The sequence below is a fragment of the Rhodnius prolixus genome, unplaced genomic scaffold (assembly GCF_049639745.1).
Source record: "Rhodnius prolixus isolate KJV_2025 unplaced genomic scaffold, Rpr scaffold_8, whole genome shotgun sequence".
Taxonomy (NCBI): domain Eukaryota; kingdom Metazoa; phylum Arthropoda; class Insecta; order Hemiptera; family Reduviidae; genus Rhodnius; species Rhodnius prolixus.
Window position 1 is genome coordinate 5,363,218 of NW_027411593.1, and position 27,678 is coordinate 5,390,895.

The following is a 27,678-nucleotide window of genomic DNA, read 5'->3' on the forward strand; positions in this document are numbered from 1 at the left end:
AAGTTCCAAACAAAGTTAACGATTTTAAGGCAAATGTGAAGGGGGGTGCTATCACTTAAATATTATTGCCGAGGATAAAAGGAAAATTCCGAGTTTGCGGAAAATCAAATGAAAATTCATCACTAACAAACGTTGAGGCCTTGCTGTGACCGAAAATTTTACACTAAGATTTTTATTAAAACAATAAAAAAAAAAATTTAAAAAGACAAAAACAAAAAAAAAGAAGATTTTTATGATCTAAAAGAAACAATTTTTTATTCTCTTAAAAATCTTTAAATAGTACAAGTTAACAGAACAGAATTGAATTACACTAACTTTGATGGCAAATGCAAAAATTTCATGCAATCACACTTTCAATTTACTTTGTGCCATATTTACAAAAGTGCTACTCAACGTCCCTGTAGAATAATAACATGCACAATGTAAATAATACTTGAAAAACACTAAAAAAGTGAAAGAAAAATAAATGTTTTTGGATCAAGAGAGAGTATGAGCCATAATATCAATATCCTAAATAATACTCTCTTATTGATTTATTTAGACTAAAAATAAAGATTAAAAAAAAGTTTGTGGATATTTCACCCTCAAACTGAATAACTTGTGATGAGCTTAAGCTTACCTGTGGGTCGGTTTGTATTAGTTGCGGTTGTCACTTCTTCAGGGTATTTGTCATGGTTCGATTGATGTATTAATGGTTCACATTTTATTGTGGTTACTTCTTTTTCATTATTCTCACCTAAAATAGTTTTTTTTTTTAATTTTATCTTTTTTTCAGATTTAAATTAATTAATTTCATAAAATTATTAAATTAAAGGTAAGTAATAACTTAAGGCCAAAAACAAGGGAGAAAACTCGTACGAGTTTATCAAGTTAAAGCTTACCTAATTACATTTTACTTTTTCAATAAACATTTAGACTGAAATTCACACAATACTAAAAGGTTTGAAGAATAGTTGAAATGAGCAACACTTTGAGTTTAGCTTGAAAACAGGACAATGTTCATTCAATTATACTCGCTCATTCAACACTTTTATTGGATCTTTTAGATTCAAAATTGGTGACTGAATCTTTCTTTACCGTTCTAAGAAGTACCTTAGTCTCTTCTTTACGAATCATATCTATAATTTAATGCTATGAATCCCATTATAACATCTACGACGGAATTAAATCACATTTCAAGAAGATACTACTCACTAAGATCTGTTGGCTGCTGAGGAGTTGGAGATCTACGTGACTGATTCTGCGAATGTTGAGACTGATGGGACGAAGGAGACAGCTGTTGTTCATTTACTTCGGCCTGCCGATGTTCCGCTTCATGGATTGCCATATGGGAATATCGTACAAAGGAGTAACCACAGCCAGGTTTGATACAATGGAAATGTCTATTTATTTTATTGCTATAAATAATTAAAAAAAAAAAAATTAAAGTTCAGCTTTATTTTTTTTTTAAAAAAAAACATGATTTAAAAAATGAATGCTTACCTAGCACATGATTCGATCCTACAGTCAACGGAGCGATCGAAAAATAGAAATCCATCAAGAATATCAATGTTGTCATGGAAATCTCTAGCATGTGCTACAAGAAATTCTTCACTGTCTGTAGCGAAAAAACACCTTGGTCGGGAACAGTGAAAGTGTTGTGACTTAACGGAAAAACCGCACAATGGATCTGGACATGGACCGTTGTATGGTTGAAAACCTTGCATCTCCTGGAAATTTGGAAATAATAAAAGAAATGTAGGAAATGAACTAAAAGTTCGTCTCAAATTTGAGTACCTATTATTGACACTTTTCAAAGAAAGGGATCTAAGCTACTTAAGCACCTACTGCTATCCCAAAAGGACAGTTTATGTAAAGGTACTGGTGGGTTGTCAACACATAATTTTTGAATATAATGTTATCAATACTTACCAAAGGATGAGAGGTCGGAGAATGCACCGCTGGTTTGATGTCATTAACTGGTGTGATAGTAATCGGCGACGAAGAAGTAGATGCAGAAGCTGCGGCCGTACTTCCTGCGTCTGAATTTTGTGATACAATAGGTGGTGGTTTAGAAAGTTTAAAACTTGTAAATATAGCTTGTGGGGTGTCAGCCATTCCTCCGCTTGCCTAAATAAATAGGAAATTGAAATAAAAGAACACTAATTTCATTGCTACTATAAAGAATGTAATAAAATTAATGAAATAGTAAAATTGAAGTACTTACATAGTCATTCCAAACCTGGAAAATAAAATAAAAAGTTTGATTAGATTTTAAATTCGAGAGCAAACACATTATTTTCCTTTAAATTCTAATCAATAAGAGAAAAAACACTAACCTCGATAATTCTATTTTTTGGAGGCCTACCACGTTTCCGCCTAAATAAACTGTCTAACGTATTATTATGTTGGGCAGAGATTTCATGTGATCTGAAATGTTCTAACCTTTCACTGGGCATTACAATGTCGGAGCAACCATCCTACAGAATCAAATAAAACAAATTTGTTTTTATTAAAATATAATAATAATAATTAAAACATACTGTTTAATTTATTTTTTTTTTAAAAAAAAACAAGTTATCAGTCACGTACCCAAGTGCAGTGGTAGTGCTTTTCGTTTGGGCAGGTGCCTGGACAATGTGAGGAACTTTCCTGATAGAAATCACTTACACGTTCTTGCGCTTCATGCATACGTGCATGCCCTTCCGCTGTTTCTCGGCATCTACAATAAAAAAAAAAGATAAAACACGAGATATTGACAATCCTTTGTAAATACAAAATAAGATGAAACACTTTCTTTCATATTCACTTTTTGCAAACCTTCCAATTGTCTTTCAGTTGATTTTCGAGTTTTTAAACTGATCTGAATGTACAATAAGATTCTCTAAATGCTAAATGAATGAGTAATTTAGAAATTTAACAAAGATTGAACCAACAGAAGGGAAAACATGTAAACATAACACATTCCTGAAGGAATCTCAAGAAATCTCTCTCAAGAAAAATAGGTTGAAGTGTTTTGGACTTCTCATGAGTGTAGAGACAGGTAAAACTTCAAAGCTTACTATGAAGCCTAAAAATGTTAACAGGTAAAGGGGAAGAGAAAGAGTAAGATCCAATTGAGAAGGCTGCATTACAGCGAAGAGGACTAGAACGGAAATTTAGGAAGAAATACAAGGAGAAGAAGATAAAGAAAAAACAAATTACCAATAACATCGCCAAAGCGAATCCCAAGAACTATTTTCTAAGATCATTTGCGCCCGGAGCATCTTGGGATTAGCTTTTCTTTTCTTTTTCTTCAATTTGAGTGAAAACAATAACTTGGAAAGTTTCAACTTATGAGCGAAGAAAACCTATCATGAACATACACAACTTTCTCTAACAGAAATTTAAATAATTAAATTTATCGAAACTTCAAATTTAAACGGAAAAGGATAGTTGCCTTCAGACAAAAAGTTCATCACAATGACTGTTGAAGAAAACAATGACGTAACTGCTCATCCCAAGAATTTCCAATATCAATCTTTCTTAATAAAGAAAAAGTTGCAAGTCAAAGAGATAGGCTTAGCTTACATTACATCCAATCTCAAATAAAAATCTAAGAAAACTCCAACAATAGTTTACTAAAAAATCTACAAGTGAGGGTACAAAAAGAATTGTGGGTTTTAGAGTGGTTTAATGATTAAAAAACTCTCTAAATTTACTAGTTAAAATCTAATCTAAATTATCATGAAGCAGATACTGATCAAGTAAGTTTTATAAGAAGTACCGAGGAGACTCCATACATACTAAAAAAACTAAAAGACAATAATAAGCAACAATTACCTGAAAGGTAGTTCACAAGAGTATTCCCTGCAATGATAATGTTCCGAGTTTGAAAGTGGACAAGAAATCTGACAAGGCTGTCCGGCCGAATAGCTTGAAATATATCTTGTAAACTCATCGTCACAGTATTCTTGTGAAGATGTTGACTGATCTAGGAAACCAGGTGGTGTAGTAGCTGAAATAAAAAATGGAAATTGTAAAAGATAATTTTCATTGCTCTATGTTATCAATAGAAAAGCAATCTCTAGTTTTACAGACACAAGTGATAAAAGGTTTATCAATCCCAAACCATATGGTGTATGCGTTTCAAATACGAAAAATGCAGCCGGAAGCTTTGAATTTAAGCGACTCAATTCGTCAGAGTTCCTTAAAATAAAAACTAAATACATGTTGATGTTTCTAATTAAAATTTGAAGTTTGCTTTCTAGAAAATGCTCATGTGGCCCAACTTCATAAATGTTCCCATTTTGGTAAATCTTTACAATAGCCCACGGAGGTGTGGCCTAATATCGAAGTGATTCTGATTCGCTGTTACCATATAACCCGCCAAATTCAAATGTAAATATAAAAATATTTATTTTATATTTACATTTAAATCTGGCGGGTTATATGGTAACGCGAATCAGAATCACTTCGAATTATTAATTCAAGATTGAAAATTTTATTTAAAAAATTTTTCGTGGGGGCTGTGCCCCCCAAACCCCCCCTTTTTGTGGGGGCTTTGCCCCCACACCCCCTGATCTGTTTTTTATTTTTATGGGGGGCTTCGCCCCCCACACCCCCCTCACTACCCAACTAATCCACACACAAATCTAATTTGTAATTCAGACGCATGAAAAACAAAAGAAAAGAAGCCTACCTTATTCAATGCAATCCCTATCCTTCTGTTAATACAATTTATTTACTCCCTTAAATAATGCTCTCATTTGATCCCCATGGAAGAATGACTCCTTTTCATACTTAACACACTTCGGACCTACATATCTATTACTAATGAAACCAACACCCATTCAAAATTTTGAAACTTTCATCTCTCCATCTTCACTCAGACTACATGCTTTAAATAAAAGAAAAACTGTAGATTTTAAACGTTCATGTTTTATGAACTTTAAAAAAAAACGCACTTAAAGTTACACACTGGACACTGGCGGGAACTGATAATACGTTGGAAAGGAAGCAGTTACTAAGTGTGAGTGTACTGCGCATGCTCACTAAAAATAAATAGGTAAGAAATTCAAAAAAATTATATACAGCACATTAGCGGGAAGTTGAGAAATTTAAAAAGAATATATTGAACATTGGCGGGAAGTAGTTTAAAAAGTCAACGGTAAGTGTGCTGTACTGCGCATGCGCTTAAAATAAATAGGCCACACCTCCGTGGGCTATTGTAAAGATCAACCTTCATTTTTTCTAGTGAACCTGACACCAAGTAAACAATCATTTCCAACAGTGTATTAAATTTAACAATGAATTTTTAGTAGAATTCTTGTTTTTTGTTGTTTTTTTCCAGAGTTTTATCCACCCAAGTTTTCTACACAAACATGAACAATGACGAAAATATAAACCGTTGAAATATATAAAAACTAGGTAACAATATAACGGAAAAACTTAAGGTATTGTACAGCTTTGGAGATCTAATTATTAAACACTTAATTCGTATGTGTTCCTTATCAACAACACCTAGGTTGTTAGTCCATACTAAATGTGGAGGTTATACTCACTGTTGTCGGACTGCTTTTATTTCTACAATGGTAGAATGAAAATGAATTAATTCATGATCTTGTTGAAGTGAATGGTATTACTTTTATTAAATTTAAGCAATTAGTTTCTTTAAACTATTTTATGTAGTACTGGTTAAATAATAAACTTATAGATCTCTACAAACTCATCTTCGCAAAGAAGTTCAAACAAAAACTTTTTGGAATTATTTTTTCTATACCTACCTGGGGTAATTTTAAACTGAGGTGTGGTTGGAAGTTTGGGACTAACACTACCCTCAGGTCTTGGTGAAGGATTAAAATTTTCATTCATTGCATTTAAGGCAGCTAAAGATGAGGCCTGATGCAGGAGTTGCAGTGATGAACCACCGGGTTGCATTTCGCCATGCTGAAGCTGGACCAAAAAAAAAACAAAAAAAGAGTTAAACACCACCCAAGAGAGGCCCCCAAAAATATACGTATGTCAGATATAAAATATTTTCTTTCTATTTACACATTCATTACTGCCAATATTGACGACTGCTTGTTGGGCCAGCTTGAATTTCCTGTAGGCAATTTCACTATCTTTTCTTTCATGTTTACGTTTATGACTGAGCAGCTGGCCGCTAGAGTGTAGTACATATGAACAGCCATCCCTGACGCAATGGATGTGATTGCAGACTTGCGAGAAACGGCAATTTGGGAAACCGCACGGATCTGGCTTTAGGAACTTTTTAAAACCGTCCCGGGCCAACTGTTCATCTTTTATGTGATAAGTCTTATGTTTCTCTGGAAAAATAAAATAAAAACTAGATTAATATACATTCATAATTATTATTTTTAGTTTGAGAGAAGAGAGGAGGTGAGAAAACCATTATTTAATAAAGGCTAAATAAAGATATTTCTTAAAACGTATTTTTTAAATAATTTCAGTCCAGAAAGAGAGGCTTATGATGGCTGATTTGGATAATTATTAATAAATGAATAAATAATTATAGTTACTAATAATAAACACTCACCCATGTCGGCTTTATTCTTGAAGGTAAACTGGCAGTGGTCCCTACGACAATGAAAATGTGTGGTCCTTTGGCCGAAAAAGGCACAATATGGGGTCCTGCATTCTTCGGTGGCCCGTAATCGTTGGAAGCCCTCTTGTATTATGGCTGAATCTTTTCTATGATAATTTGCATGCATTTGCACATCAGACGTGCTAATATATACTTTATCACAGGTTCCCTGTATACAATGGTAGTGTGTCTGTTTGCGATTATGGCCGCAGTTTGGATACCTATCCGAACAATCATCGCTTGGAGAATATCTCATAAAACCATGCTGTAATGATTCATCCCTTTTCTTATGCCATTTAAAATGTCTTATCATTTCTTCTTTTTTAACAAATACACGTGAATTGCAATCTAAACAATGGAAATGTTCCCTAGAAACAACAAAAATATATATCAACAGGATTATTTGATTTTGTAACAAGTTTAACGCTCTATTATGCGAGCAATTTGTAAAAAAATAGCAAAAAAGTAATCAAATTTTGAAAGAAAGGGTAGAAAAATTTACCTATAATTTAATTCCTTGCAGTACTGATTGCCACACTCAACGGAATTGGCAAATCTCCTTACATATCGGGAATAATCCATTGGCGTAACATTTTTATTTTCACGGCCTGCAGGGCTATTCTGATCTCTTCCTAAAACAACTGAAAATAAAACAAAGTTAGTCATAAATGGTTTTAAATTTAATGTAACATAAAAATTAAAAAAGAAACAGTTCCAGAATGCAATAATATGTATGAATTATGGCAGGAGGTCCCGCATTAACCATTCGCATATACGGTGGCAGCTGGCGGAAAACGCATCGCAAAAATTAATAATCTTAAGTCGGCTTTTATACACTGGATAAATTGTAGGATACACTTCTTTGAGAGAAACAACTAAGAAGCAGGGAGGTTTTGTTAAAGTACCTATTATTAAGAAAGCTGGAAGGTCTCAATTTTTAGGTCGTCAACAGAGATGTTTTAGAATCAATTCGCTTTAAACTATACCTTGAGGGATTCTCAAGAAATGGAACAAAAAAAGTGGAGACAGGTTGAAGATTACAAATTAAAACTACATTAGATCCAATCGAATAGAGCGAACACACAACCAGAAGGCAAAAGCCTTATACGAGCGGAAAAAAGATGGATATCCTACAAGTAAGACGAATTAGAGAAGTGGAAACATTAAGCTGATTACAAGAGCTGAACAATAGAAAACTGTCCTGGAAATTGGAGAGAACTTTGTAAAAACAAAGGCTAAGGAATCAATAAATCTAATAATAAAAAGAACAATTAATGGAAGAAGGAGATCAGCTATGCGGTTAGCATATTGGTTTTCCAATCGGAGGTCCCTGCAGGCCCTTAGATTTTCTCTTCCTAGCAGCTTCTTACAGCTCACTGTCCGGTGATAGACGAGAACACTGTCCGGACGCCGACTGTGCACTGAAAAAAGCTCCGGGCGTCAATAATCACAGATGTTAACGCGCCTTAAATCATACAATAATAATTGTAATAATAATTACTATTATAATAATGGAGGTCCTTAGGCGATAAAACATTGCTATAAAAAAACAGTTTGAAAACATGAGTTTCTTTGGGTTTAAAAAAAACTCTTTAAGATCTTACAACAAGAAAGCTCAACTAAGAAATGTCAACGTACTAAACTATCGGCTTCAGATAAAAGGGCAAAAACACCAAACAGCTAACAAATCATTAAAACCAAAACATTTAATAAATAGATTATGTTGTCTAAGTAATATAAAAGGAATCGTTAAAGAAATTATAGTTGGAAGATTTGAGCAAAAGAATAAATTACGAATTATACATCCCCCTGACGGCGTTAACAGTCTGTAAACTGCTCGCTGGGATAATTTGCATATAGAATGCTAGAATGATTCTTTATAGTTAGTTATCGGACAATGAGAAAGTATTTCTAGTATGCCAAATGATGATTTATCTATCCACTCTGGTGAAAGTTGAAAAATTCTAAATGTATTTTATTTATTTTTAAATAGTTGTTCTTGTATTGTTTAACAATGGTGATTCGCACTTGAATTATAAAGTTTACAAATTTTATTTTCAAATTAAGATGATGAAAAGCTTCAGTTGAATTCTTTACAGATAAATTGTGCACAAGAGATCATACCTGATCTTACTGTCAATTTAAAAATTTAAACTCAGGCAAAAAAAAGTCTCGACAAAAAGATAAATTTCTTAGGTACTTCTAGTTCTCACACAATGGATTGGGCCACAGTAGAAAAGAGAAGTTGATCTCTTCAATTTCTTGAACTCGGGAATAGAAGACGTTTAAGTCATATGACCATTGATTGATTGAATCACTTTCTCAAACGCAACAAGAATGGAGAAAAAAACGGATTACATTATAGGGTTTCATTATATGATATTACGTTTAAAAAAAACCTAAAATTTTCTTCTAAAATCTTGATTGTTTAGTTTGCCATCAAAGTACACATATCCTACTTGTGCTGCTATCTTTACAGGTGCTGTTGTACTTTCTTTTCTTTTGTTAAAATTAAGATCGACAATTGCACAAATTTGATTTTTCAGTAAAACATTTTTTTTTTTTTTTTATAAACTATCTCGGGAAGTTCCAGATAATATGAGAATTTGGTTGTTTAGGAGTACAAGTGCACTGAAATGTTTTCACCCATTAGGTAATTAATACCATTTTTATGAGATGTTCACTTTCAAGTACATACATGATTAAGAAAATTTGTAAATTTAGAAGGGACGGCTCTTTTTGTGGTTTACAAACAAAAAAAGAAGAGATATCTTATGAGTTACCACAATTCCTTTTATTAGAAACCTACACCTTAAAATAAAAACCTGTTTGTTCAGGGCACCCTCACATCTTCTCATTGTCAAATACTGGACCCAGTTTAAACCAGTACAGCGATACATACAGAAATAGTCTTGAGAAATGGTATTACATACGCGCGCGCACACATATTTTTTTGACCAAGATCTAAACGTGCGTTATTATAAATGCAAAGTAGTATATCTAGTAGTTGGGAATGTGTATATATAACATATGAATATGATGATGAGAAGTAAAAGAATTTATTTTGTGTTTTTATATTTTCTTTTTTTTTTTTAGGTGTGGACTTTTTTTTTTTTTTTTAAAGGTATATAGCAAGATTTTTGTCAAGTCATGCTGAATGAGTAGGTATAAATTGTACTAGCTAGATGTTATAACTGGAAAGAGTGGTTATAAGAGGAATGGTTTTAAAAGAGAAGCCTCTTTGATTCGTATTAGGCAAGAGAATGGGCATAAGGATAAGGAACTAAATATAACAAGAGAAACTGAACAAGAGGAGAGAATTTCTAAATCATCGGATTGTGTTATTTCAGGTGGGGTCTCTCCCGTCCCATATACACACAACAAAACTAATATGACATGCACAGACATTAAGCAACAAATATAAAAAAAGGATTTCTTTTTACTCTCCTGTAAGGAAGGCTACGTTTTCATCATTCCCTCTGCACTGTGAGTGAAAAAAAAAAGACGAACCCGGAACTATCACAGACATAACCCTTTTTGTAAAAAAGGGCTGCTAAGAGAACAGTGATGTAAAGCACACAAAAAAATAACACTAAGGGGAAGGTTAAAGTAGAATCATCAGGAAAGAGGGAATGAGACAAACTCAACGGATTTTTTAAATAGAAATTTTTGTGTAGAGCAAAATAAAATTAAATAATAAAAAAAAACAACCTCATGATAAAACCTTACTTAAGCCTTTCCTTTATTTTGTGTAGCTTTATGAAGGGGGGAGCATTTTTTTTTTGTTTGAAAAAGAAAATAAAAAATAAGTGGGGGGGCACCCTTTCAATTTGGCCTCTATCTCGACTATACCACCACAGGAGGTGGAAAGGCTTACAAAATACTTAACAAAACTATAAATACAACCCTTTTTTCCTCGACTAACACAATTCTTTTATCAATATTTTTTAACCCTATTTTTGTACTAACTCTAGCACACCTGGTGGGTTATAAGTTTTTTTTTTTTTTAACAGAATCTCTTGATTGAAATAAATACAATATTCATGCTTCAAAAATGTATTTTACAAAGCAAACAATTACGATGAGAGATTATTCTTACGTAATATTTCTTTGTTGAAATAAATAAATGTGGGATAACTGTATTTATTACAATATACATTCTAAGTGCAAGGTTCTCTAGTAATTGGAGATGTCCGTTACATGAACTAAGCTTGTATATCCTGGGTGTGACAAGAAAAATTTAGTCGTTTTAGGTAGCTCTTAATATGGTTTACACTTTATCCAAAAACCAGAACACGCAAAGTTTGTCGGCAAAAAAATCCAGCAATTGCAATGCCGGTCAAACAGAACAGGTGATGGTTGTTTTACTCCTCTTACTAACACAGAACCCAACCATTTGCAGGCTTAACATAAGGCTAGGTAAGTCAGGGTTAAGGCCCTACTGTGTGACCTAGGTTCTACGCCTTAGGGCTAGCTTCTCGAATAAGTCGGCATGGTCCGACGGTAAGAAATGCATCGTTTGTCTTGACCAGTATAGGTTAGAGTGATTAACTTTTAGACATGCGCTAATCCTAGGTATCTACCTAATTGAGCTGCAGTGTAAGTTTAATTCCGACTATTTAACAAGAACCTACCTAACTAAGTGATGGTTGATCGAATAATTTCATTTGACTTGTGGGTAGCTTATTCATTCTTCTTTTAATCTTGGAAAAATCCTGTTTTCCTGTCAGCCAAACTTAGTCCAGGATATGTGCATGATTGGTGGCTCTGTAGTGAAATGAAGTAATGCTGCCAACGAGACTAATGAAGTATGTTACTGTAAAGGTTATAACCTTTCAGGTTACCACTGCTTTTTTGATTGAAATTTGGCACGTCTTTGCATTGTTTGAATTATAACCGTGTAAACTACGATAGAGTTTCCAGTTATGGCCACACTGTTCGCGCCTCATCCTTAAATTATTTTTTTTGGGGGGTGAGGAGGGCAGGTCAAAATTGCTAAATAGAGAAAACTGGTTTTCGCAGTTCATATTTTTGAATTCAATTCATATTTTCAGCGAATTTACGTGTTAATAAGGAAAAACTGTAGAATATTTCCTTATTACGGCTCATTAGTTTCAAAACTAATAATAGGATGTGCCTTGTTGTGAAGTAAAAGTAACACAGGAAATTAATTCATAAAGGAAAAAACTTTAATATGTAATAACGGATATCTTAAATAGTTACGATTAACTATAATTTAGTTTATGTAGTAAAAAATAGTAATAATAAAAACAAAAAAAAATAAAAAATAAAAATAAGATAATTTGATCAATTATGTTGAAACAAAACTGGCGTATTTATTTATTTGTTACAATTAAAAGTTATTAGCAGGAAATAAAATGATTATTGCTATTTTATTTATGCAAAGCAGTTATTACATTTTTAATAAGGAAATGGTAAAAACTTTTCGAATGATTTATTGGTTTGCTGCTGACACTAAACAAACTCGATAACTTGCATACTTTATTGATCAGTAGTAAATCGATTTTTTTTTTTGGCGGACTTAAAAAAAAACAGAAACTAATTCGATTTGTTGGGTTATAATTGGTAAACATTAAATTGAGGGTAATTTTGAGAGAGGAGATTGATAGACTTCTTCTGAAGTGATTAGAATTAATTGTTACTTAAAAGGTTCTCATTTTTGTGAGTTCGAATTTTTGATAATAGTAAAAGAGAGAATTCTTATTTCAACTTCGCTATTAACAATTCTCCTGTCAGCAATCACAACTGCAACAGCTGGTGTTAATCTAATGAAATATCAAATCTCATAATTCCTCTATAACGGATCCCAAAATAGTTGAGAGACAGACTGACAAACAAAAAAAGGAAGTTAGAAAAAAAGGGGTAATCGTGAGAAAAACAGTTGTTGGAAGGATATTTAGGGTTAAAAGAAAAGATATATCAGTGATCTAAGATAATACAGAGCATCTAGAAATTGTGGGGTTGAATTAAAGGGATAGAAAAAAAGGGCTATTCTCTGTTTGTACAGGTAGCCCTTATTGAAGGGAGTTGTGTATGTTAGTGTGTCGAGGAGGATGCATCTACTCGTGAGCGTATGAAAGGGATTTAACAGGGAAAAAAAGAAATAACCTTCCACACCAAAAAAAAACAACCTATAAGGTTAGCCTTTTCCTAGTTTTTTGTCCAAAAAATGCACCTTAGCTCTTTATTTTCTCCCTTAATATCCCTTTTTTTTTTTTTTTTTTTGGGTAATTTGAACAAAGGAAGTACCTGTCCTCCCTTGTAACAAAGCGTGCAAGTATATATCGGCTATTATGTCACACTGAGATCAAACTGGCATTGTGTTCGGGTCAACCTATACGAAGGGAGGGGTGAAAAGTAAACACATGTGTGTCTGTGTGCGCATAAGGGTTGAACAAAAATCCAAGAATGTGGGAAAAAGGTCGCCCTCTGAGATTCGATCCGGGGGCTTATAAACTACTGTAAAGGTGAGAGGGTAAGCCAAAAACTTATAATATGAACTTTGATACCAAAAAAAAAAAAAAAAGTAAAGAAGGGCATTCAGGGCAAAAACCTTTGTCACTATCTTTTTTTTTGGGGGGGGGGTTCAAGAAAAAGGGGTTACAAGACAAAGATGACACATTTTTCGCGGACTTTTTTCACCGTTTATTAAAAAAGAAGAAAATAGTAGCGTAAAGACCCGGGTGATGCAAGTGTTTTGGCAAGTGTGTGTACGGATAAGGTATTAGGTTACCTCACTGGGGGGAACTTTGTCCTTGCACCTAGAGACAGTACCCTTCTAAGAGCGGAAACAGTAAAGGGTTGTCTGCAAGCGAGTGTAATCTGAGAACTGCATGCTTGAGGGATCTTCCGTCCCGTGTGAGCATCATTCCACAGCCTTTCCGTTCTTATTAGTGATCAAACTTCATTTTCTTCTCTTTTATTATTACTTCTTTTCACACGTTCTAAAAGTTTTATTGGAAAAAAAAAAAAATAATATAAAAATAAAGAACGGTAGCCGAGCGGTTAGAAGCGAGACCCACAAAGCTAAGATGTGCTGTTGGTTAGTGTGTTCGATTTCCGGTCTAAGTGTTGGATTTTATTTAATGGTTAATATGAGAAATAACCAGTAAAGTATGTTTGCAAGTTCGCCTCCGTCCACGACACCTAATTAGGCACTTAGTTGGGAGGCAAAGTACGCCTGGAAAATTGATGCAATTACTTTGCTTTCTTTAAGCGCTACAAACGCACATTATACAACTTTTAAACGAAAGCCTTCAAGCACCACTCTTTCCTAGATCTGTCCTAAACTGAATTTTTCCGGAAAACTGTATAAAATAAAGTAAATTTTGAACGTGTAAATAGTTTCGAACGTTAGAGAAAGCACAGAACATTCACGCCGGAGATCCCTGGTTCGAAAGAACACGGCCCACAGGTCGGAAGTACAATTGTAAAAGCTCCAGATGCAATCACCTCTGATTTTTTAAATAAATAAATAAAAAAATCGATTGTTACGATCAAGAATTATTGATGGAAATTTTTTTAGAAAAAAATATTTTCATTGTGCAAAAACTTCTGATATGTTATTTGGCGCAGCCTAACTTTCCCAGCCAGGGAAAAACTTGGTAACGATAATATTTCATTCTAACATGAAAAACTAACTTTTTCTTTTTCTCTTCTTTTTTTTCCGCTCCTTTTCCGAGGAGATAGGAAAAACATTAAAAAGATTCTTTTAAAGTTTTTATAACTAGTCATTTTTACTTTTCTTCTAAAGCTTCTTTTTTCTTTTTTTACGCGACTTTATCGACTTCGTCAATTTATCTTGAGTGGGTGGGAGTTGTTTCTCCACAAGTTTGCCTTTCTTTGCTTGCTTCTGTGTGACGTTACCACGCTATTTATCAATGGCGGACCTAGATGGGTCTAAACTCTCAAAACCAAGTCTGCTTGATTTCATTCATAAGTATATTACGTAAATGTTTTTAAAAATAATAATTTCTACGTAAACTTTTATTAGTAAAACAAAAAAATCCGAACCATAATGATTTCCTTCTGCAGCCTGAACTTCATTCCCAATCCAGTCTCTCCCCCTTACTCTTGTACAAAATTTTACGTAAAAATTGGAGGAGCTGAGGAATTGAAAGAAGAAACAATGCGTAAAAAGAAATGATGAAAATGGAACAGCCTCAACAACAACTTCACTTGAACACAACATCTGCTTAGGCAGGCCAGAGTGCAAGAACAAAGTGTATGCTTGAAAGAATATTGTATACTTTCAACTAGACCCCATGGGATATCCGAGGAAAATCAAAGATAGAGGGATTGTTTTGAATAAAAAGCTATTTCTTTAAACTCTTGAAATATCGTTTGGAAGTTGAAGATCCAGAACCAAAGAGCTGGCGTCTTGTTATTGGTATTGGTAGTCTAGATAACTTGCCATTCGAGAAGAATAACTCAATTTAGATAGTCTGATTGTTATGTATTGTGGTATTGGGTTCGATTCCCGGTCTAGGCATTGGATTTTATTTAATGGTTAAGAAAAGAAATTTGCAGTAAAGTATAGTTAGCTAATCGCCACGATAGCCGACCGGTTATAGGCTAGACCCGCAAAGCTAAGATGAATTGCGGTACTAGTCTAGACTTCCCAGGAGGTCGGAATGGATTTGCTAGCATTGGTCGGAAGTTGCACAAAAAGTTAGTTAAGTCGGTTCTAACACCTGTATATCGCTGTGGAAACCATTTGCATTAGCTAGTTAGCATGGAAACCAAGGTGGGAGAATTACAGTAGAATAACAGAGCGAGGAAACTACAGTATTGGATGCGGTGCTGGCCAAAGTGTCACACGATACTTCTGATTCAATTTCAGTGATATTAGTCTATGCTCTCACAGAGGAAACTTGGTAACAAAATATAAGATCTTTAGACTCGAACGATTTGGCCCAATAACTGCGCCATATTGCCAAAGCGCTGGAGCGACTTCATTGTTCGTTATACTGAAACCCTGGCTCGTTGTCTGGGCCCAGTGGCATTCTTTCAAGTGCGTCTTTCTTGTCTAAGCACCAACCCCTTTAACTTCTTCCAAGGTCCACTCCACATTCAACGGTTTTTCTCTTCATTGCGCGCTTCTCCTTCACCCTCTTTTCTCTTTCTCAAACATCACAATGACTACTTAAACCTTTTACTTCTTCTTTTTATTTTATTCCGTCCCTTTTCAATTCTCCTAGTTTCTTACACTCTTTTTACTTCAATTCTTAAAAGAATTACACTTTGTGAGAATCTACACGGTATTTTTCTCTCTTTTTAATAATGAGTACTTCATTCTCCTGTGGGACCAGCACCCTTTTATTTATTTTTTTTTTAAAGGAGGGGGCATGAACTTTTTCATGAAGCCTTTACTCGAAATATCATTACAATCATGATTCTTCAAAAAAATAAAAATAATTCCTTCTTCAACCCAATTTTTACATTCTTCTTTCTTATAACGTTCAATATTCTCTTGAGAATCTGGTTGGTGACTCAGCGAATTTGCTACCCAACCAGCAAAAAAAAAAAAATTGTGACTCTCAGTATTTTCAGGCGGGGCTTAACGTCCAACTACCAATTAGGTGCCGTGGACGGAGGCTTCTAACAAGCTTATTTTACAATTAAATTTTTATATTAACCATTAAATAAAATCCAAGGCCTAAGCCCAGGGGAATCGAACCCACTAAACCAACAATTCATCTCAGCTTTGCGGGTCTAGCCTATAACCGCCTAACATACTTTACTATAAATTTCTCATATTAACCATTAAATAAAATCCAAGGCCTAAGACCAGGAATCGAACCCACTAAACCAACAATACATCTTAGCTTTGCGGGTCTAGCCTATAACCCCCTAACATACTTTACTATAAATTTCTCATATTAACCATTAAATAAAATCCAAGGCCTAGAGACCCGAGAATCGAACCCACTAAACCAACAATTCATCTCAGCTTTGCGGGTCTAGCCTATAACCGTCTAACAAACTTTACTGTAAATTTCTCATATTAACCATTAAATAAAATCCAAGGCCTAGAGACCAGAAAATCGAACCCACTAAACCAACAATCAGCTTTGCGGGTCTAGCCTATAACCGCCTAACATACTTCACTGTGAATTTCTCATATTAACCATTAAATAAAATCCAAGGCCTAGAGACCAGAGAATCGAACCCACTAAACCAACAATACATCTCAGCTTTGCGGGTCTAGCCTCTTAACCGCTCGGCTACCCGTGGCGCCTGCAAAGGTGGGTATCTACAACTTGAACTGTGTGTGCGTCAGTAATTAAAAAAATGGAATAATCGTAATATGTTCCAATTCGATGTTTATATCGATACTATCAGGGGACGATTTTGAATAAAATCTGACCATCAGAACTAACCTTTTACTGGAACTCTTTTTAGCGTGTTTTGACGTGTAAAAATTTTTTAAATTTTATTTAATCTTTGTGTAAATAAAAATGCATTTATGTAGATCCATATTAAATAGATATTGAATATATAAGTTAATTTGATTTGCATTACATTTTGCAAAAATACAATTTTTTCTTTTTTATAATAAATTTTGTATTCTAAGGAATTCCTTAATGGAAAGTGGTCTTAAGAAAATACAATAATTGATTATTTTTGTACCTAATAAGGATTACACATTGTGGTCAATGCAGTTTTGAAAAAGAACGTTTCTACCACTACACTGGCTGGCTCCCCAAGTACTTCGACAATAAATATATGAACGGACGTTAATAAACACTGTATGCAAATCGGACAGGTAGTATGGCCAGGTTGAGATGCGTATAAATCGTACGACAGTTCACTCTCTAAGATCTTTCTTCTCACAATACTCAGTGAATCTGTGTTGGTGTATGTAAATAAATAAATACAAAGAAAAAAAACTTTGAAAGGTCGCCCTTTATGTATTACCAAAGCCTGGTCTTATATGCAAATCTGACCACAGAAGCCAGAATCAAACTAGAATTGTGCACAGTATTCATTCAATTTATGACATTGATGTATCAGTACATTTTTAATTGATTTTTGGGAAATCTAGTAAATCAAGTGATTGCCCATCTTCCTATTTCCGATTAGATTAAAATCCTTATCATTTCTTTTCCTTTTATCTTTTTATTTATAATTAGAAATCTGGTTTATCGTAAATTGTGCTGGATCATTCGCTCGTTGAGCAGAATCACTTTCAAGGATTCCCTGAAGATGTTCTAAGATCTGGAAAAAAGTAATTCCCCCCCCCCAAAGTAAACACGCGGGACTAATTAAAGTGGATGCCTTTAGATAGTCAGCCAACTTGTGGTGGAGGGAAAAACCTTTGGTAGGTAGATCTGAGCTAGATAGATTTGGGGCGTTTCTGGTAAAGAGTTTTTTTTTTTTTTTGTAGAAGATCTGGAAATAACAAGCAAGAGGAACGGATTGGGGAGAGCAGGATTCAGGATGGAATGGTAGTAGATTGGAAGTAAGCCTCACTCCTGCAGGACTACTCAGGGCCAATGCCTTCTTCAGAAATCAGCTGTTCGTGGAGAGTGGCCGAGGTTTTCCAAACCCTCCAGGCACACACAGCACAAAAAATTGAATAAACTATTTCCAGCAAAAGAAAAGTTAGGTAATGTACCCTCTCCCGCCATTTTACGCGGAAAAAACCCTTTTACACGAGAAAATGTTCATATTTTCTCTTAAAATAAAAAAAATAACCCACGATTTTATTTTAAAGCCTCTTATCTTTAAGTGAAAATCTTGGCTGCATTTCCTTTCACGAGAAAAGTGCAATTTTCTTTTAATTGCAGCTTTATATAATCGTAACCTCCTTTATTACATTTTAAATGAATGAATTCAAAAATAATGCAAACCTAAATGAACTTTACTTATTGTTAGCTTTGTAATGTTTAATTCATCTTTTTTTTTTTTCTTAATCAATGCCTTAAATGTAAATGAATGTAACAAATTACTTAATTACATCATTGATAAAGTAATTGCCTTTTTATTCGTAGAAAATAAGAAAAAATACTAATTAACAAAACGTTTCTTTTTTAATCTTAGTTAATGTAACAATAGGAAGAGAGAATTGGTTTCCGTGATGCAGTTTACTGGGCTTAGAAGTTTGAATAACTTAGGAGCTTTGTGAATTCAAGTAAAAACGAATAGTGTGAAATTTCACTAATAGATTTGACGTCGAACAGAATTATTAAAAGAGAACAATCCCGCATTGAAACCAGTTTTTCCATTTTCCCTTTGTGTTATGAATTTTTCACTGCGATAGATTGATTTATTACGTATGTATTGATAGCCAGAATGGTGCACAGTTTACAGCGCCTAAATGAATCGAGATGGGTTTCTGTTTATATATACATATTCTGAGGTCCATACACTGGTCCCGTTTGTTGGAAATCTCCCCCTCTCTTATAACAATACCTAAAAAGAAGTGAAAGGGTTGAATGAATATATATTCAACCCAAAAGCTATTATGATTGCTTGGCATGATGGAAGATATGGTAATGTTCAACGATTTAGAATGGTGTGTGATTGGGTGAGGGAAAAGAACCACAATTTGTTTGGATCTAGAAATTTTGAAATATGTTCAATTGAAGCAAAACTATTTCCTTGTGACTATGAGTATCAATATGGTGGATATAAAAAAAAGGGTTAGTCAATGACAAGGGTTAAACACGTGGAGCGGAAGTTAACTACCGGATATCGTCATCCTCAATTGCGCTACGGGGGTCTTTTTTTCCCTCTCCCACTGTTACAAAATAAATATATATATACATTTCTTGTGTATATTTTGAAGTATGAGTGTGTGGGGCTCTCCTCTTCATCTGTGGAGTTTGTAGTAGATTGTCCAAACAAATTGAAAAATTACCAATTGAGTGACTGTATCTAGGAAAACGTTCCGCCATGGATTCCCTAAAGCAATTTAGCCCTCAGTTTATTGCATAAACTCTTGCTATATATGGGTGCGCTGGTCCTTTTACCATTTATTCTTTTTCTCTTTTCTATTCCCCACTTTTATTCCAGTGGAATATACGGAGAGTTCGTCTAGCGGCGAACAGGAGAAGGGAATAAGTGAATAAGCCCTTAGAGGACACCCTTTAATAAATTTAGATTAGTATAAATGGTTGTTGTATTTTGTAGCTTTATTGAACTGAAGTAGAGATTGGTTGATGTCTCATGTTATTTTTCTCTATCTGTACGTATGTATGTATGTGTGACACAGACAAGATTCCTGTTTCTATTAAGAGTGAACTGAACAACTATCGCGCATGTGCACGTATTGTTGTGCCCCATGTTCCTATCTCACGCCAATTCAGCCGTTATACGGAAACGATACCACGTACTCTTTTATAACTCTTCGACAACTATATGGTTCACCCACTTAACTTTAAACAATTTACTAATATTGGTATTAGTATATAAACTGAACCAAACTGTTATTAATAAAGTATAGGATGCTGTGTGTTTATATATATACATCATATAAGTTTAAATATTACTGATTAAAATAAATTTAAGATATCCTGATTTAGGGTGCACATGAATGGGTTCAATAACATCTATTATTGAACCTTGTTTTTTTTTACCCCTAAATTGAAGTCAATAACTTGATGACTAAAATTTAAAATAAAACTTAAATTGACTCACGAGTTGATACTCCTGTTTTTCAATTTAAATAAGCAGCAGCGTAGCATGGTTACTTTATGTGGGTAAGCAGCGATCTCTCCACGATCGTGATTCAAGTTAAACATCTTATAAGGGACTCGCTCTGAATATTGGACCCGTCAGACGTTCTGTCAGATTAGAGCTTTTCTTTAAATGTCACTGGAAATTTACTAATAAGTTTTATTAAAGAAAAATTAGTGGTTTACAATTTTTCTGATTTTCCGTATGACTTAATGAATGACGAAAGACGTGAGATCCTCAGGTAAATTTTCGTTTACAAATTAAAGTCACAATTTCTGTCACCCACAGGTAAGTATTATAATAATTCATTGAGAATAAGTTTCATTTCCTTCCTGACTAAACTCGAACGACCACATGAAAAGGAAATAACACACTAAACTGAAGATACGCATGGCCCAGAACTGACGAGTGAACTTTCTGGCTAGAAAATTTAACAGAGAACTAGAAATGAATAACCCCAATTCCATTCAAAATAGCAAGAGCTTTCTTGTTATTACATAAATTTTCAACTTCTACTTCTGGCCCTAAGTACGAGTATACTCTACGTTGACGGTCTTCAGCGTAGGTATTGTTTGAACAAGAGGTTAGTACACCAAGAAATCAGGAAGAATTGGAAGAACTGTAAGAATGACATACTGTTCTTGAAGAACTCCTGTTCTTCTAGATTCAGGTATTCGACAAAAAAAAAAAAAAAGAACAAAATTCTAAAAGAACAAATGAAATTCAATTCTCTGGAAACGAGAACAAAGCTAGTGAAATTGATTGCGACCAGCTTCTAGCTCATTCGGTTTACGATATCGTACTTGGTCATTATTTTTTTAACCACCTAATTTTACATTGATATGTTGCATATTTCACTCAAAATGACCTTCAAAAATGTTGCAAAATTTAAATATTATTATAATTATTTGTACAAAATATGGTAGATAAAGGTTGTGTTCTGTAATGACGCAATTTGCCAATTCTATGCAACTACTTGCTGTAAAAATGATTGATATGCAAGCGGACAGAAATTCATACTAATTATGGTAAGACATGAGTAACCATTACGCAAATGCAGTTAACATCATACTTGTTTATATTACAAATATATTTTTATTATCATTTATTTATTTATTCATTTTTAAAGAATTCTTCTAATGAAATGAAAGTTCAAAACTAGTTTTGAGCAAGAATACATTCATCATAAAATTGGCTTCGAAATCTTAGAATGTTTACTTGTAGAGTAGTTTTCTGTTTTTCAAATTTTGGCTGCAACAGCTACAACATAAAAGGGCCTAAGGTCCATAATAGTTCGAGGATGATTGTCTAGTTATCTAGCAAAATCGTTAATAAGCACGTTTTCGCTTTTTTTTTATTCTACTAAGTAAAAGAAAAAAAGTAAAGTAATGCCTGTTTTGACAGGCAGGTTTTACATCCAAATTAGGTGTCGTGGACGGAGGCGATTAGCTAACTACACTTTACTGTAAATTTCTTTTATTAACCATTAGGAATATAGACTAGTACCGCAATACAACTTAGCTGTGCGGGTCTAGCCTATAACCGCTCGGCTACCGTGGCGATTAGCTAACTATACTTTACTGTAAATTTCTCATATAAACCATTGGGAATATAGACTAGTATCACAATACATCTTAGCAGTGCGAGTCTAGCCTATAATCGCTCGGCTATCGTGTCGATTAGCTAACTATACTTTACTGTAAATTTCTCATAAATCCATTGGGAATATATATATAGACTAGTACCGCAATACATCTTAGCTGTGCAGGTCTAGCCTACAACCGCTCGGCTATCGTGGCGATTAGCTAGCTATACTTTACTGTAAATTTGTCATATAAACCATTAGGAAAATAGAGTAATACCGCAATACATCTTAGCTGTGCGGGTCTAGCAAATAACCGCTCGGCTATCGTGGCGCCTAAATCAACTTAGTAAGAAAAGATATTGTAATCGTGTAGAATATCAATTTTTTTTTTTTTTAGTTTTCTCCAGAAATCTTTTTGAGGTTCCTGAGTCCCAAAAAAAGTGTATTGTATATATTTGGACAGCTGGGAAGTATCAGTTTACTGTGATAAGATTTTTTCCCCAATTTGTTTTTTGAGATTTACCCGCAAACGGGGCCTAAGATTTAATTTAAACTTAGTACAGTGCTCTTACAAATACATCAATCTAAAACTTTTAATTGAATAATTTTCTTACCCAGAGGTTGGAATAAAGGGCATTCCTGCGAGGAGCAGGAGGAGAAGGTAGGTTTTCCTTTTAATGTGATAAGAATCAAGTATGACACAAACTTAAGTAGTTTGAAGATAATTGATAAGTTCGAACTTCGAAGTTGTGTGTGTGTGTGTGTTCTCACTAGAAACAAAAAAATAATTATAGCGAATGAAAAACAACTTCAAGTTTTCCACGAAGTTAATTTTCTAAAAAAAGAGAGAAAAATTGCGCGACAATTAATTGAAGAAAATAATGTTTGCCGTAAGAGCGGCCATATTTACGTGGGAAAAAATAATTTATGCAGGAAAAATGGGGGAAAAAAAGAAAAAGGAAAGATGATAATGAAAAGAAAATTAATAAAAATAAAACGATAAAAAAAAGGAAGCTCTCAACCATTCCGGGACCATTTCTCCTCGCTAAGGGTGTGAGGGGGAAGAGAGAGAATGATGGAGATATTAAAATAGAAAAGGACGGAATTAGAGGAACGGCGACCTTAATAGTACATTCTTCCCTTTGTACGGCCAGTCTACACTATAATAATTAAATTGAATTAAGAAAAATTTGGTCCAGGGCCAAAGAGCCATCTAACCCATCTTTCTTACTATAAAAATAATAACCAACCTAGCACACTCACACTAGCAAAAAAAGTAGGGTCGCCTACGTCATCAACTCTGGTCTGTTTCTTACTAAAAAATTCATCAAAATTAATAAAAGATTCACCTAATCTCGATTTGTATTTGTTGTCATATTTGAAGAGATGTAGTCATAACGTTATGTCCTGTACATGTTCAATCAGCGCGTTTATACTATCTCCGCATAGTATTGAAGTATTGCAGTAAAGTAGCCCTTTAACGCCGTTCTCATCAAGCAACTTAGGCAATTTGGCGTTTATAAATAATTATTTACCTACTGCTAAATATATTTGTATTTATCATCTTAAATTGAAGATAGACGAACGTTTTTTTCTGTTGCTTTCCCGTTTTTAAGAACAAGTTACATTAAAAGTTCATACTTCTTACCTAAAGTTCCCAGCAGTTACGGCACAGAAAAGCCACCTTTCCTAATTCGACCAACATCAAAACATTAATAGGGACAATGGGATGGAAAAAATAACTGCCAGTTTCAGTCATATTTTCTATTATGCCGCGAGCTTTCGACCTAGGGACTAGGTCCATCTTCAAGGCTGTGGAACAATATTTTACAGTGTGGTAACAATAATTATATTCAAAATGAATATGTATAATGGGAACGTAATTTACAAAATTATTTCCCTAATTTACAATATACTATTTTACAACATTAAGGGGTTATAATAGGCAGTCAGAAATTTGAAAAAATCGATTTTTTTAAAATTTTATTATATTAAAGTATCTCAGGAATGTTGTCCTAAAATTTCAAGTCGATCCGAGCAAAATTGTAAGAGTGAAAGTGTTTACAAGCCCCGACCGTTCGAATTACCATCGCTGAGCACAGAGCGCAACTTGCTACGCGGGAGGCAAGAATCCTACGCAGACAGCAGAAATCGGAAAACTTGGACATTTTGGAAGACATGGAGAACTTATTTTATGGGCCTGGAATCGATGACACTGTGTAAGTTGAAAAAAAAAAATTATCCAGGTTTTATTCGCAAACCTTTAACCGCTGAAAAACTTTAAACGCGTTTTTTCTCAAAACTACGTTTTCAAAGTCGGTGGACCCGATATCTCAAAATCTACTGCACCGATCTTTTTGAAATTTTACGTATTTCTTTTACACATATTAAAATCGTACTTGGACGAAGGATTTTTTTTTTTTTTCCAATGAATAGAACTTGTTTTACAAACATAAAATGGTTAATTTTTTTTTAGTGAAAATCGTGAATCAAACTTTAAAGTTGTCCCAAAAATTAAAAATTCAATTTTTTTCTAAATCCTTCGGTCAAGTACGAGATAAAGTCATCTACTAACGAAATCTTTTCGAAATTTTGATTTCAGATGACCTAGTCTCAAGATATCATGTCCACGATAGGGTTGCATTTTTTTGACGTGTTGCATTAAAATATTCGCCATTAGTAAAATTATTATTAATTTGTAACTGAAAAAATTACAATAAGTTCTTTAAACATGGACTGATATGACGCAAAAGTTCCCGAATAAAAAAGTAAACACGTTTTTCCCCCCCAAAAAAAATTGAAAAAATGACTTTTTTTGGCGCCTCTGACTGTCTATAACCCCTTAAAGGGTTGGTGTGTCTTCTGTCTTGTCTGTTCATGGACTAGACTGGTGAGACTGTCCATGAACAGACAAGACAGAAGACGACACACCAACCCTTTAATGTTGTAAAATATTACATTGTAAATTAGCCCTGAAGATGACCAAGCCCCCTAGGTCGAAAGCTCAAGGCATAATAAAGTTTATCACGACTGATAAACTATGAAACTATGAATCAGTCACCAAAAATAATGAACAATAATTAATAGAGACAAAATTAATTTCATGAAATTTAATGATATTCCAGCATAATCCAAACCATAAATGTTCAACAACATTTGATACTTTAAATTTTCAAAATAATTAACATTTTCTTTTGCCATAAAAGGAAAAAGAATTAATAAATTTGTAACTCGAATAAACAGTGATTTATTTTAGCAAATCGAACCATTTAAATTTAATTTGCATTGGCTAACCCTAAGTACAAATTAATTCAGTAGAATAAATGGTTATTGTCAGGGAGGAGATACGTATTATACGCTGATGACGCGAGGGGGTTTGCCGTAACGCCTGTCAGAGAATTAGGGCCTTGGCCCTAATGCCCTACTAGATCGACTATACGAGTACGTAGAACTTCTCAATGTAGCAGATCAAGCGATTTACTAGCAACAATAGGAACTATGTGTTGTTACATTAGCTGCCTTTCTCTGTATTAGGGCTGTATATTGGCAGTAGGGCTAACAGCGTTTCCCAGGTCCGACCACTACAATTCAATATTTTGGGAAATACTAAAAAAGTTTTTCTAGATTGTAATTGTTTTCTGCATCAATATTGGGCGCAACGGAAAAGTGCATGGATTTAAGGAAAATGCACTAAAAATGGAGTTAGAAATAATATATAAAGTCTAGAACCAGTTTTTTAACGCAGAAGTTTTTTTTAACATGTATCATTTTGTCTAACATTATGCGCAATATTATATTATATTCAGCGTATTTTACCGGAACAAGGACCTTAAAAAGCTTAAAACGAATTTTTTTTCAGAAAAATTTATTGAAATCGATCAAGTTATCGATCTATTTTCAAAGTTTATTGAAAATCTAATTTTTCCAAGTCAGAGGATCTCCAATGAAAATGCAATTTCCAACATTTTGATCCAATCGCAATAGTTATTCTCACACAGCCAGGAACAGGAAGTAATTGTATTTCTTTCTGCACGCGTATTCATTCAGACCATCTGTTTCGATTACTTTTTTTCTTTTAAATTCTAGACGACAAAATAAGACAATACTTAAATCAAGGCTCCTATATAATTAATTAACTCCATTTTCAAAAAACCTACATCAAAGACCCACTCATTAGAAGCTAAGTTTGTTTACTAGAAAACTCGTTGCCTTTTTTTTTATGGATTTATTTATAACCACTTCCTGTCTGAAAAAAAAGAACGTTCATTTTCATTTTCTGGTCAAAAGAAAATTCTAATTATATCATATTTTAATATATTATACACTTTTTAAGAAACCTAACTTCTTAGATCTGAATAACATGACGTTTTCTAGCCTTTTCCGCAGCCATCTTTCCACGCTTACTCTATGCTTGATGAATGTTTTCTTAAAGAAAAATTATACTTGAAAATAAATGAAAAACGCAGTTTATAAAAGAAATAATAAGAGCGCATTATGTGCATGTATATATACACCTTTCTTTCTATTGAAGAAGATAAAACTGTAATTAAAGTGTATGGTATATAAAAGTTCCGCTTCGAATTTTAATATTTATTCAATTTTTTTAAATTAAAGAAGAAGCTGTATGAAAAAAGACTAATGAGTCTACATTATGGTAAAATGGTCTTGTTTTTAAAAAATCTGGCCTCGTCTTACTGCAAAAGAATGAGAACATGCTTATCTAGGCTTTTTTTTTCACAAAAGGTCAACATTTTAGGAGTGCACGTTCCGTTTCTAATGGCGGAGACCAAGAAAACGTGATTAGAAAGAGTGTTCTATGAATAGATAGTGAGACGTCAATGAGAGTTAAAAATTGTGAATTGAAGAATCACAATTGAAAATTGTTTTTGCAACAATCTGAACTCAAAAATTATTACTTGTAGTTCAACGAAGCTCTTCACAGAGAATTCATCCTGATCTGTACAATCTGTAAGCCTGATCAAAAACATTTTTCTGTAAAAAAAAAAAAGGAGGTATAAGCCATTAATGTGAATCTTATTGCAACGTCTGCCGGTAGCATCTGAACGAAATATTGAATTAAAACAGGATTTTATGATTCCTAATAGTTTCCCTTTCCATCAAAATAGTTTGCTAAACTTATGAACTTTCTCTGGCAATTTTTTTTCCCCCCACCAGAATTTTATAGTTTGGGTATCGCTGTTTTAGGTTTTAGGTCATCTACTTGCCCACGGTAGCCGAGCGGTTACAGGCGAGAACTGTAAAGCTAATATCTATTGTGGTACTGGGTTCGATTCTCGGTCTTGGGCCTTGGATTTTATTAAATGGTTAATAAAAGAAATTTACAGTAAAGTATGTTTGCTAGTCGCCTCCGTCCACGACCCCTAATTTGTGATAGTTGGACGTAAAGCCCCGCCTGAAAAAATAGGCAATTACTTTACTTTACTTGCCCAAAGAAGAATCACCTACCTAATATTGACCCAAGAGTTAAGAATAGTCACCAACATTTATTGTACATTCTAACCCAATAACTGTTTTGAAATTTAATATTTTTTATACAAATACCTCTTAACAATAACTTAAAAGTTTTTTTTCTCTTTTTAAACGTCATAGAATTATTATTTTTAATAACCTGCACATAATATTACTTAGTTAAAAGAGCAGTATATCATCATTAATGAGGGTGCTAACAGTAAAATTTACTAAAACCAAATTGTAGGCGACATTTGATTAAAAAAAAATAAGCGTATAAATTTTAAACTATAGATTATTTAACAATATCAAAAGCTTGCTCTGCTCTGAGTATTATATAATACAGATAATTGCG

General features: G+C 33.7%; 1 protein-coding gene and 1 long non-coding RNA gene across 13 annotated transcripts in view; one reads left to right on the top strand and one right to left on the bottom strand.

Moving 5' to 3' along the window:
- LOC141450758 (zinc finger protein castor homolog 1-like) overlaps positions 1-27,678 on the bottom strand; it is a 295,992-nt gene that overhangs the window by 12,275 nt on the left and 256,039 nt on the right. For all 12 annotated transcript variants that reach the window (XM_074121525.1, XM_074121524.1, XM_074121523.1 and 9 more), the window contains exons 6-17: positions 7,068-7,206; positions 6,518-6,933; positions 6,013-6,287; positions 5,745-5,913; positions 3,802-3,976; positions 2,572-2,701; positions 2,319-2,459; positions 2,207-2,221; positions 1,912-2,109; positions 1,483-1,709; positions 1,195-1,397; positions 620-736 (exon numbers count right to left, since the gene is read on the bottom strand). In XM_074121525.1, coding sequence (XP_073977626.1) covers positions 620-736; positions 1,195-1,397; positions 1,483-1,709; positions 1,912-2,109; positions 2,207-2,221; positions 2,319-2,459; positions 2,572-2,701; positions 3,802-3,976; positions 5,745-5,913; positions 6,013-6,287; positions 6,518-6,933; positions 7,068-7,206 — 2,205 coding nt within the window. The remainder of the gene's footprint in view (positions 1-619; positions 737-1,194; positions 1,398-1,482; positions 1,710-1,911; positions 2,110-2,206; positions 2,222-2,318; positions 2,460-2,571; positions 2,702-3,801; positions 3,977-5,744; positions 5,914-6,012; positions 6,288-6,517; positions 6,934-7,067; positions 7,207-27,678) is intronic.
- Positions 4,952-6,318, top strand: LOC141450763 (uncharacterized). The gene is made up of 3 exons (XR_012456303.1): positions 4,952-5,414; positions 5,843-5,977; positions 6,118-6,318. It is a non-coding gene; the product is annotated as an uncharacterized lncRNA (long non-coding RNA).